The sequence below is a fragment of the Oryx dammah genome, unplaced genomic scaffold, assembly GCF_014754425.2.
Source record: "Oryx dammah isolate SB20612 unplaced genomic scaffold, SCBI_Odam_1.1 HiC_scaffold_1, whole genome shotgun sequence".
NCBI classification, from domain to species: domain Eukaryota; kingdom Metazoa; phylum Chordata; class Mammalia; order Artiodactyla; family Bovidae; genus Oryx; species Oryx dammah.
In genome coordinates, this window is record NW_024070185.1 from 62,295,060 (window position 1) to 62,307,516 (window position 12,457).

General features: G+C 51.0%; 1 protein-coding gene across 1 annotated transcript in view; it reads right to left on the reverse strand.

Moving 5' to 3' along the window:
* Positions 1-12,457, reverse strand: part of GABBR2 (gamma-aminobutyric acid type B receptor subunit 2) — a 371,768-nt gene that overhangs the window by 73,349 nt on the left and 285,962 nt on the right. The window contains exons 9-11 of the mRNA XM_040238757.1: positions 11,086-11,166; positions 7,305-7,455; positions 4,724-4,856 (exon numbers count right to left, since the gene is read on the reverse strand). Of these exons, the coding sequence (XP_040094691.1) occupies positions 4,724-4,856; positions 7,305-7,455; positions 11,086-11,166 (365 nt within the window). The remainder of the gene's footprint in view (positions 1-4,723; positions 4,857-7,304; positions 7,456-11,085; positions 11,167-12,457) is intronic.

The following is a 12,457-nucleotide window of genomic DNA, read 5'->3' on the forward strand; positions in this document are numbered from 1 at the left end:
AGAGCTGGTTCCATATTTCAGCCCCGCCACCTAGCCGTGCATTAGAGCTTCGGCCTTCTCTCTCATGAAGCAGGGACAGTGAGCCTTCTGTGGAGGTGGCTGTGGAGATTTGACGGAGAGGCTGCACCTGGCGGCTGGCCCGAGGTGAATCACAGCGGAGAGTGCTCGTTTATGAGGGCACAAGCTTGGAGGGCACTGCCAGGCGCCTCCACGCCCAGGAATGCTCTGGGCACCCCTGCAGCTGTGGAGACGCACACTTGATCGAGGCCCACCTGGGTCTTCTTGCCCTCGCCTGCAGAGTCCTTCTTACCCCTCCACATCGTGTGGGGCTTTCTGCCTGGGATTCCACAAGGGAGGCAAGCACCTTGTTTCTTCCCCACCTGCCCTGCTCACTCTCTGGGCTGCCAGGGGCTGGGATTCCTGAGCTGCGTGAGCGAGTGTGAGGGCTCTCCATCCCCCTGGCACCAGGGCTCTGGCCCACACCCAGCACTTTCCTCATAGGTAGCTCTGTGCCCACAGGGGCCACGTTGCTATGGCAACTCCACTACCCACACAGTGTCCAGGGAGACAGCACGGTGTAGCTGGAGCTGTTAGCAAGAGTTGCTGAAACTAGGCTGGGAAGATGCCAGGAAGGGTCAGAGGGAAAGGGGGATGGAACTGAATGTAACTGCTTCCCTAGCTCTGTGTGTATGTGTGTGTGTCTGTGTGTGTGCGTGCATGTGTGTGAATGTGTGCTCACACACGCACTCACCCCACTGCCCTTCTGAGCAGAGGCACAGCCCCTAGAGAGGCACAATCCCGTGACTGTCATGGGTTGCTTCCTGAGGTGGTGTTCACTGTTTATCTGTGTTTAGTTTCTATGTTGAAAACTAAAAGGGGAAACGTGGCACTCATACGGCAGCGGGACAGAGTGAAGGGAGACTTCTATAGGGCCACATCTGAAGCGGCTTTCTGAGCCACCCTGCCTCTGCCCTCTAGGATTCCCTGCAGAATGCAGAGTGGACACCAGGAGACTGTACCTGACGGGGAGGATGATGCCCCCTTCTTCCTACTTGCCTTATGCTCCAGGTGGCTTCTCTGAATCATCTCATGAAGGCCACACCACAGTCCTGCATGGGGCTTCCCAGGGGGCACTAGTGGTAAAGAACCCGCCTGCCAATGCAGAAGACAGAAGAGGCGCGTGTTCGATCCCTGGGTCGGGAAGATCCCCTGGAGGAGGGCATAGCGACCCACTCCAGTATTCCTACCTGGAGAATCCCATGGACAGAGGAGCCTGGTGGGCTACAGTCCACAGGGTCATAAAGAGCTGGACACGGTTGAAGCAACTAAGCATGCGTAGCGCACACAGTCCTGCAAGGGGGGGTTTACTGTGCCCATTTCACAGACAACAAAACTGAGGCTCAGAGGGGCTAAGTCACTTCCACAGTCTGGAGGCAGTATGTGTATGAGGTAGGAGTGAAGCTCAGGCTGTTGAAGACCTGTGCTCACCGCCCTAGGGGGCCCTGCTCCACCTCCCTCTCCCCACTTAGTAGGAGTTTACTGGGGGTGTCTTCTAGGTTCAGAAGGAATGCAATCCAAGGCACCACATGAAATAAAGAGCCAGCCCCCCCTGGAACAGCAAGTGGAGGACCTTCCAAATCATACCCACTGAGACTGGCACTTAGGCTCTAAATTCAAGAGCTTTGGGTTCCTCTTCCTGAGCCATATTGCAGATTATTAAAATGACCCTGGTCCTAACCACGTACACATTTGTGCTGACCCAATTCAATCTACAGTAGTTATGCCTTTTCCCCACAGTCATGAATGTGGGCTACCCCGTGCAGAGCCTCTGAAGCAGCCCTGACTGCAAATAAATGAATCCTTGGGGTGGGGAGAACCAGGCCCTAACATCTTCAGAGCCCTCATGTTCCAGCTAATGCTTATTTGTACAGCACTTTATGCTTTATTCATACCGCCTTGCCAGGCTTCCCAGGACAGCCTTCCCCTTACACACAAATGAGCGTGACTCCCAGAACGGGATGTCAGGCTTCATTAAAAGAAAGCATCCGGGTGTGCAGGATGTCCTCAACCAGGCTCCCTAGTCTGCGTCACCCGGCATCTGAAATTTGGGGCACACTCCAGAGAGCATGTGTGCTCTGACAGCCTTTGGCTCGTGGGAAGGTGAGGTGGCAGGAGCTCCCCTCTGGGAGGGAGTGGCTCCCTAAGGGCTGGGACTCAGGTCTCAGCACCAAAGATTGGGCCTCAGGCCAGTGGCTGTGTTCCCAGGTGGCAGGTGCCAGTGATAAGGAGCCGGGAGGGACCAAGTGGAGCTCTGCCCCCTAATTCTCAGCTAGGAGATAAAGGTGGGCCCCTCAGCTCTTGGGGAGTCACTGCGGGAAGTGTAAATGAGAAGACACCAAGCTGGCCCTGGAACCATTTTCATTACTGCTGTCACGGTCTCCTCAAACTTGGGGAGGGCGTCCCCAGGGACAGAGGGGAGCTAAATACTCTCCTCGTTTAGCTTTTTCAGGATGCCTCGGGAGCAGCCCCTTCCTCAGGCCTCACTACTGCCCAGGAAAAGCGACCACAGACACACACGGTGCCCATGAGCCCTCAGGGCTGCCCAGGGCACATAAGTCACGCAGATGCAGAAATGAAGGGGGCCTCATGCGCTTCATACCATCCCCAGTGAGCAAGACACAAACGGCAGTCATCATCCTTGTGTCAGGGGTCACACTTCTGAGGCAACAAACCACTAACCCACAGCCACAAACACTTCCAGCAGGCGGACGCCAGGCATATGGGGGTCTTGTGACTCTTGACTTCACCTCCTTAACCTCCAGAAGGGCAGAGTGAAATGGAGGCGGAATAAAAACTCTGAGTGGGAGGCCTGAACCAGGTGAGCTCTGGAGCACATGGGGTCTGACTACCCTCTGGGTCCATCCCAGAGAGAAAGGATGTCTGAGCAGCCCAGGGACCCCCAGGGTATTGGGGACTTGACTGTGAACTTCTCAAGTGGAACCTTTCAAAGTACATGTTCCAGGGACATCTCACTAGCTAGACAATTCATGCTGAAGTTACTGGTGATTAACAGAGTCAGTCCAGCACCATCATCTGCAGGAATCAGGGCAGCAGCATCATGGGCTCCGGGGCCCTCCCTCCAGTCCACGGGCTGTCCCAGAGTCTAGGGACCCACTGTGGTCCTGAAGGTCCAAGGTGTGGCTGGTGACCGGCAGCACATTTAAGGGGTCCTCCATTTGTTTATCCCTCGATGCCAACCTATATTTCATAATCATCCAGTAGTGGGCAACACTGAGACCACAGAACAGCAAATATAATCTATTAATGAAAGGGACTGCTTCCCCCAAAAATGGACCTAGACTGCTCTCGACACCTTAAAGGAAAATAACCTTAATACAAGAGTTGCTTTTGGATTAAACCTGATCCTTTGACCGTCCCTTCCAGCTCTGGTCCTCCAGGCAGAGTATTACATGAATTACTGCATTTAGGACAATAGAGAGACCCAAACGTCTAACCCAGTTTTGAAATATCACCATAAAGTCCAGAGATAAATCCCAGCTGGTCAGCCTCATCTTAAAAAGTAACCAGAGACTTGCAACTGAGAGTTCTACACAATTGCTAAAAAGATTATTTTAAAAACAAAACTAACAACAACAACGACTTGGCATCAACATTTTTAAACAGCTTAATTTTCAAAACAACATTGCTAACATACAGTAAATAAATTACACTGTTTTGGGCTTCCTTAAATTTATGCATTCTCAATGGGAGTGATAGTAGTTCCCAAGGGGGACAACACTGGTTCTTGAATGTGAATAAATATTACTTTTTTATGTAGAAACTATATGGGCTTCCCTGGTGGCTCAGAGGTTAAAGCGTCTGATTGGAATGTGGGAGGCCTGGGTTCGATCCCTGGGTCGGGAAGATCCCCTCGAGAAGACAATGGCAACCCACTCTAGTACTCTTGCCTGGAGAATCCCATGGAGGGATGAGCCTGGTAAGCTACAGTCCACGGGGTTGCAAAGAGTCGGACACGACTGAGCGACTTCACTTTCACTTTTCATAGGGTTGTAAAGAGTAGGACATGATGAATGCATAAATATATATATGTACAGCACATAAACAGACATATAGCATATCTTTGGAATTCAAATTTCAAAAATGGATAATTAGAAAAAAAAGTCTAAAGAGGCTTCTTAGAGGGGCAGTTAGCCAAAAAAAAAAAAAGAGGGGGGTGTTGAGAAACAGTGCTATTAAAAAGAGGATAAGGATCGTGATCTTTTCTGTACAACTTGAAGTCATCCATGCAGATATCTCCCCTTACATTCTGTGATGGCTGTTGAGGTTGATGGGCAGAAGTATTCCTTCTTACATGGCCCTGAACCTGACTCCAGGCACAATGCTTTTCTGGGCGAATGGGTATTTTTCTCCCTTGCTCTTCAAGATTACCCAGTCAATCTTAGTGGGCTGTCTTCTAGCAATGGCCTGTTAAATCCATGATCTTAATTTTACAAGCAATACTTAATTTTATAAGCAATATTCTGTTCTGGTCCAAAAGCTACACCATGTTTGCCCTGTTGAACTGTTTGAATGGCTGAACAAGTTGTCTGCCACCTGTTCATGCATTTTCATGCAATTCTGGGTTGTATCTGTGCTTCTGGTGATCATGGCCACCAAAGAAAAGCTTATATCACAAACCACTGGAACGTGCAGAATGACTTACGGTGCAAAGGGTTTCGAAAGTCTTTTCAGAGACAAAGGACCCATCAAGGCCAAAGAGAAAGATGGATGCATAGGAAAGCATTCCTCCCAGGATGATAAGGTTGTTCATATATGGACTCGACATCTTTATCAGCCTGACGAGAGAAAGAGATACTATAGTTAACAGAACTGCTAATGTAGCTATTCCTTCAGCAAATATTTTCTGAATGTGTATCTTGTCACCAAGGCTAGAGGGGGAGAGAAAAATGGAAGCCCTGGTTTCCTCCATGGCCCCCTCCGCAAGGCGCTGCCACCTCCAAGGGGCTTGTCTCCCCCTCACTATAGGACCCAATGCTATCTATTTCTAGATGTTGATTTTCCCGTCTTCTCAGGCAAGTTCACCTATCACTTCTCTGGGGATAGCTTGTAGCGTTGGCTTCTTCAACCATGAATTTTTAGTTTACACAAAGACATTAAGTCAACATTTTTGGGGGGGGCGGGGGGGCTGGGTCTGGGAAGATAGCCAAATCTAGAGAATTCTAATCTAAGTTCAGCAACCTGTCACAATGCTGGGCTATACCACACTCTCCCGTGCTGAGTGGACCAGATCTAGGAGGCATAGAGGTGAGAATTCAGGGCTGCTCAGAACTGTGGTCATCAGGTGGTAGGCCAGCAACCACTGGGGCTGCCTGAAGCTCACGCTGTCCAGAGCACAAACAGGGCCACGTGCACGCGCCTCTCAGCACCACGTGTCGGAGGTGGGATATGGAATCCCCACCCTCACCGTCCCCCTGTCTTCAGCAGGCTGTGATAAACCATCAGACAGCTGCCATTTACCCTCAGAAGTGCCTGGCTCCCCCAGCGCACTCTGTTCAGTGTCCTGGGCTTTCAGGTGCCCCCACGGTGCAGGCACTCTTTTGCAGACTGTAATTATAATCACTTATTCCCTGAGCATTTCTTTTGCATTCTGCAGTTCTGTTCATCCTTCCGCACTTTAATGCAGTGTCAAAGTACCAACAGTCGAGAGATAAAAGACCAGCTATAAGTTATGGACCCCTCATGGGCTTTTGAATTAGGAGCCCCGAGTCCAGCAAGCGCCTGTGTAACCCCTCAAGGTGCACCCCCAGCAATCCAATTAGTGCACTGAGCTTCCTTACCTATAAAAGCACAGATGTCTTGACTAGGGCACACGAAAACCTGAGAGGGGGCTGGATCCCTGAAGGTCCTTTTGCACACCATGAACCCCTAAGGCTCCTTCATTCTTATTACCATAGGAAGCGGGGGAGGGGAGAGTCCAGGAGTCCAGGCAGGCTTCCTGGGTGGGGCAGACCTTAAGGATCAGTAGCATTAAGGCAAAAGGAGACCGAGAGTGGCAGAGGATGAGATGGTTGGATGGCATCACCTGCTCAATGGACGTGAGCTTGAGCAAACTCTGGGAGATGGTGAGGGACAGGGAAGCCTAGCGTGCTGCAGTCCATGGGGTCACAAAGACATTAAGGAAGAGAAAAGAGAGAGGGATTCTGAAACTACAGGGATATTTATTTCCTATCTCTTTGCAGACTCTTTAATCTTCAAGGCCAGTCAAAAAATTTATACAGAAGCCAGCCTACTGGAAAGAGTAAATCCCCTGCCCCAGGAGGCCAAGAAGGGGCAGTTAAGGAATTAAAGGCGCACAGTCATATCACAGGGACCACTTGCTGCTATGATGAGAACTCTTGCAACTTGTAGGAAGGAAATCTAACATTGAGAGCTGACTATGTGCTCAGACCTTGTGCCAAGTGCTAACAGGCATGGTCATCATTTAAGGTTTGTACAGAGTAGATGAGAGATGCTTCACTTTTTTTTCTTTTGAGGCAATGTCTGTGATAAATAAGACAACAGAGAATAAAACTTGTTTTTCAGGAAATAGGTTTGACCTAAGCAGCTGCCTCTAAAATGAAAAACAAAACAAACCCCAAAACAACAACAAAAAATGCAGAGCCTCCAAATCTGGCCTCCGCAAGCAGAGAGAGAGAAGAACTTCTCTCGGGATTCCACGTGGTCCTGCAGCCCCGGAGGCTAGGCTGTGTGGCTTCTGGGCCGGACAACGGCAGAGCCGCACCGCTGGGGGTAGGCACGGGGTTGTGCGCCTGATGGCCCACACGCTGAGCCCCTGCTCAGCACTCCTATAACAGGGTGGGGAGCAGGGTGCAGGGATTTGCTGTGGAAACAATAGAAGCTGGCCATGCCCCCCGGCTGACCAGAATAACTCAGAAAGTGAGCTGCTCTCCTCCGGAGAGGGAAGGGCAAGTGTGGATAGGCTCTGCCACACGCAGCAGCGCAGTCTCGGGTGGTGCTCCAGCCCCCAACACTGAGCCGGCATTGTCTTGTGGAACTGGGATCATTATTCCAGGGTCAGTTGAGATGATGAAGGAGGTCACTTCCTGCCCGTGATGTGCTGTACGGATGGGGAATGCCCTGACTGAGCTCAGTAGACCCCTTCTGGCAGTGCTTCCTAAAGGCCCTGGGGAGTGGGGCAAAGACGTGTGGGGGATTCTACACTTTGTCTGTGAGGCTTGTCAGTACAGAAAGCACTATCCAAGAGAAGGGCATGAGTAACTTACTTCTGATTCCGATTCTTGATGTTGAAGAAGAGAAACGCACTGGCCATGATCATTCCCAGGATGGTGAGGGCGGAGAGGATGCTGTACAGAGGCAGGGAGATCTTACGGAGCTGCTCCAGGATGATGGTCTTGTCTTTTGGCGGTTCAGACCCTAGAAGGTCGAGGAAAAGGCATGAGATGAGTCCAGTGCCCAGATCAGACCCCGAGAGCATCCCTGCCTGGCTGTCCTTGACATTGGCCCCCTGTGCACACAGTCTGCACCACATGTGTTCCTGGGTGAGCGGACTTCAGCGGCTGGCCAGTATGCCCAGCAGGGAGCCTAAGTCAGGACTTATTTCTTTCTCAAAACAGAATCAATAAGGGATTTGTGATGCATTTAATAGCCATTAGCCATTAGAAGACTAGAATTTTATTTGGTCTACCACCATGTTGAAAAACCATCACCATTTATTCCCCAAAAGGTACTAGTGGTTTGGAAGGGGCAGGGCTGGGTGCTGGGAGTAGGTACCACCGGGTGCCTCGGAGGGTGAGGAGCTCGGCTTGAGCTCTCAGGGATTCTGTTCCAACACATGATCAAGGTGTCAAGGGCTGGACACCTTGCCTGTCAACTCCATGAGACATGCAGTTGCTCTGGCTGTGGATTTTTCTGCCTCAAGGTCATTATGTTATAAAAGCTCTTTCTGGTTTTCCACTCTCATAAGACTCACTAACCACGGGAGGCAGAAGCTACTGGCAGTCCTTCCTCTCCCTGCTGTGCCAGTAGGGTTCATTGTGGACAGAACCTGTAGGGTTCATTGTGCCATGCAGCTGTAGCGATGGCTCTGCTTATGTTTCAGGGACACCAGGCACCTGGGGGGAGCTGCGAGGGCCTCAGAGTAAACTCATCTTTATGGATGGTGGCAAAATTGTCCTGTTCTACCAGGAACAGACTGCAGGACACCCCCTCCTCACCTTCCCACCTCTCGTTTCTTACAAATCCCCCCTTTCTCAGCTGCTATTTCAGATCAGATTTCTGCTCTGGGACTGTGAGACTTTGGAGTGTGTCTCCCAGTGGGGATGTATGGAATCAGCCAGATGCTCAAAAGCGGTCAAACCTGGGAGAACCACTAGGGTTCACGGTGACCCCACCATGGCTGTGCCAGCCTTAGTTATGCCTCCACTCCCAGGAGATAAGCAGAGGATGGGCAGATGGGGTTGCAGGGACTGAGAACTCCCCTGAACACCTGTGTTTAAAAACTCTGCTAGCAAGTTCAAATGTGTTTGGAAACATTCAGTGGATAAAAAGAGTATGAATCATCTAAACAGTATAGGGGAGCTGTCAGGTTCAAAAACAGCTAAGAATCCTTTGGCTTGATTAATGTAAAGCATTAAGCACATCTATGCAACGTACATCTATGCAACGTAATACACGAGTGGCTTTGAGGGCCAAAAGTCAAAGCAAAAGCAAACTCAAGGTGACAGAACTAACACCATCTCTTATCTCTAGAAGTAAAAGCTCAACCCCTGGAAAATTTTCCTGCTACTTCCCATCTTCCTCTCCTCTCCTCCGGTCCCCCACATAGCGTGGGCTGCATTATCCAAGAGCCTTCTGGGTAGAGAAGATTATTCCCATTTTACTGGGTGAGGGAATAGTTTCCCAGGTGCTAAGTGGTTTTTACAGATAGTGAGTGGCAAAGTTGGCCAGATTGGAACCCAGATCTGCCTCGCCAGAAGCCTGTGCTCTAAGCACTCTGCAAACTGCCTGTAGTGGTAGGGTACAGGTAGTGTGAGAGCACCAGGCACAGAGAGCACCTGCCTGAGTGGGAGGCAGGGAGCAGAGTGCAGTCTTGCCTGATGGGCTCAGGAAAGGCTATAGAAAGGAGATGGTGTGGGAGCCGAGTCTTGGGAGGAAGGTAAGTAGTTGGCTGTTTGCGAGGAAGACATGGACAAAGGGGCATTCTGGGCAATGGGCCCAGTACAGGCGAAGGCACATTTGCAGAACTGTAAGTGGTCTTGTTGCGGAGACTGGAAAGAGGAGACAGAGAAGTGGGGGCAGGGTGCCATCCTGGAGGTCTTGGAACCACCCCTCTCTGTGAGCAATGGGGACTATGTGAGCCTCAGAGTGGCGTGTCTTTCAGTGCGACATGGCAGTCAAGGGCAGAACAGACTTGAGGGGGTTAGACTGCTGGTGGGTGGGTAAGGCCCAGGGGGCTGGATGAGAGCTGAATCCAGGTGGGGTGAGGACAGGAGAGCTGGGCTCTGCCCTGCATCCAGAGGCGTCCTGACTCGGCCCTGGGCTCAAAGACTGGTCATCCACCCTCTGGGTGGTGCAGGGAAGCTCTGAGAAGCAGGAGGTGAGCCAGGAACAGCTGCTGCCTCAGGGCTACCTTGGCCTCATGCTTCCTAACTAGAACCAGCTACTATCCTGGCTGGGCTGTTAAAATTTTTTACTCACATTTTCCCTCTCAGTTATGTTTTGTGTTTTTAGTTTATTTTTTGTTTGAATTTTTCTTTCAGTTTGTAAACCTAGAATCCTTATTCAGCAAACCCAGATCTCCCACATCCAGGAGCAAATAGCCCTGTCTTAGGGATCAGACTCTCGTGGTTAGAACCGGCTTTGTCTCTCACAGGCTGTGTGAATTTGGGGTTTTCTGAGCCTTTTTCTCATCTATACAACAGGGATGACGGGACTCACCCAATCACCTTTCAGAATTTTTCTGTGGCTCCACGAGGTAATACGTGACTACGGGCTTGGTGACAGCTCCCTCAGGTGGGAACGGAAAGACCATGCCTCCTCTTTGAGACCACCTGGAGCTTGGAGGAATCCCATAGATCCAAAAGCTAACCAAACAGTTCATGGGCTCGCCTTTTCTGGTGGCCTTGGATTTAAGAAGGAACTCCAGGTGCAGAAAGCCAGATGTCTATTCTTTGCATTCCCAGTGGAATCAAAGTAACAGCATCCTGGTGCTATGGGTATGCAAGGTTCCTCCCCAGCCACTCCATGACGAGGCTGGCCATCTACCAGCCCCCCACCATCTATCCATCCATCCACCCACCTGTCCTTCCACCCATCCAGCCACCCACTTCCTCACTGACTAATACCCTCACCCATTCACTCATTTATTCACCCACCCACTCATCCACTGACTCGATCAATCATGAATTACTTTTTCATCACATATCACCGAGCCCCCAACATGTGCCAGACCCTGGCTGGTGCCGGGAATTTAAAGTCAAATAGGATCTAGTCAGGGAGCTCATGGTCGAATAGCCTAGTAGTTTCAATGCAAAGGGACAGCGGCCATGGGAGTGACAGAGACGAAAGACTGTGGAAGCAAAGAGAAAAGCGCCGAGAACTCAGCTGGGGGTCACCAGGGCAGGCTGAACAGAGGAGTCTTCTGATCTGGTTCTCGGTGCTGAGGAGGAATTCCCAGAAGCGCAGCAGGTGGAGAGGCCTTATCACCAGCCCATCCACGTCTTCTCTGAGGGGGAGCTAGAGCAACATTTAACTGGGCCACACAGGGAAAGAATTACTCTTGGTCACTCAGTGGTTTAAACACAGATGCCTTGGTGAGGGCTAGCACTCCATGAACACACAAGTGGCTTGTCCCAGGGGCTGGAGCCCAGCTCCCATGTGAGTGATGGTAGCCCGTCCTCAGGGAGTGAGTGCACGGACTGAGAGGAGAGGATGTTCCTTCTTTCCCATGAAACCAGTGACTCTGAGCTTGTCCCCAACTCTCAGACGACGCCCAGGCCTGGGAGCACCTGAGCAGGACCCCTCTGAAAAGCCCACCTGCCTTACCTTGGAACCTAATGGTGTCATTGGTGATCTCCAGTGTGTCAGCCACAGCATTGTATTCTCCCACCTTCACCTCCCGGCTGTCTGCGGGGAACAAGGGACCATGGCTGGTTAGATCTGGGTGCTCCTGTCTCAGCTCTTGCTCGCCCACAGGCCCCAGCTATATTCCTGCAGGCTTTTCCTTTCCTCCATTGCCTTTTCCAGGTGGACGCACAAACAGTCTCTCACATGGTCTCATCAGCTGGTCATTCATCCTCTGCAGTACATCTATGGATAGGGAGTCTACCCCCCACCAAGAACCCGGACTCTCCACCTGTTACCAAGTCTTTTGTGCATTATTGAGCCGAATGCTTTCTCTGTAACTTTACTCTGCCATCTGGCTCTGCCCTCTAGGACCACACAGACCACCCCTGCTCCCTCTGCCCCGGGAGAGCTCTAGAGACTTGAAGACAAAAACACATCATCTCTCTGGCAGTAGCCACCTTTTGTTGTTGTTTAGCTGCTAAGTTGCGCCTGACTCTTTTGTGACCCCATGGACTGTAGCCCACCAGGCTCCTCTGTTCATGGAATACTCCAGGCAAGAATACTGGAGTAGATTGCCATTTCCTTCTCTGGGGGATCTTCCCGACCCAGGGTTTGAACCCGCGTATCCTGCATTGCAGGCAGTTTCTTTATCACTGAGCCACCAGGGAAGCCCCCGCCCTCCAACCTCAGTGCCCAGGCATCATCGGGATGGAGACATCCTTGGGTCTGGAGCTGGGGGAGCAGGGGTGGGGGGTGGAGAGAGCTGGGGTCATTAGCATGTACTGAACATCATCACTGAACATCATTTCTACTTCCCACCATTTCCAGGCCCCAACTTAGACCACACCTCACAATATCACTGTCTGATAAGGTGTAGACCCAAGGACTGACCCAATACCCTTTAGGCATGATCTAAAGTCACGTGAGTGGTCAGCAGCAGGTAGAAAGGACAACCCCCTCCTTTATCCCACATGTTATATCCCTACTAATTCATCCTGAGGCAAAATTCACATCCTTCAGAGGCCGCACCGCTCTGTGTTACACCCAGCACCAAGTCTCCTTTATTCCTCTTCTTGCTTCCTCCATATAGATGCACTTGTTCAGGTATCTTTTTAGATCCAAGTGATACATGTGAATTTACCTTCCTCTTTGATACCATTCTGCTGGCGGACTTAGATCATGACAAAGACTTGCCCATGGTGGTGGTAGGAGGAATGGAGAGATGGGGATTAGATTTGACAAGTTTTTTTTTTCTCCAGGTAAAATGTGGACAGCTGGGTGATCTGCAGGTGGGGAAGATGGGGGACAGGGGAACAAACCAAATGAGGGGGCAAGTGGGCTCAGAGCCGTT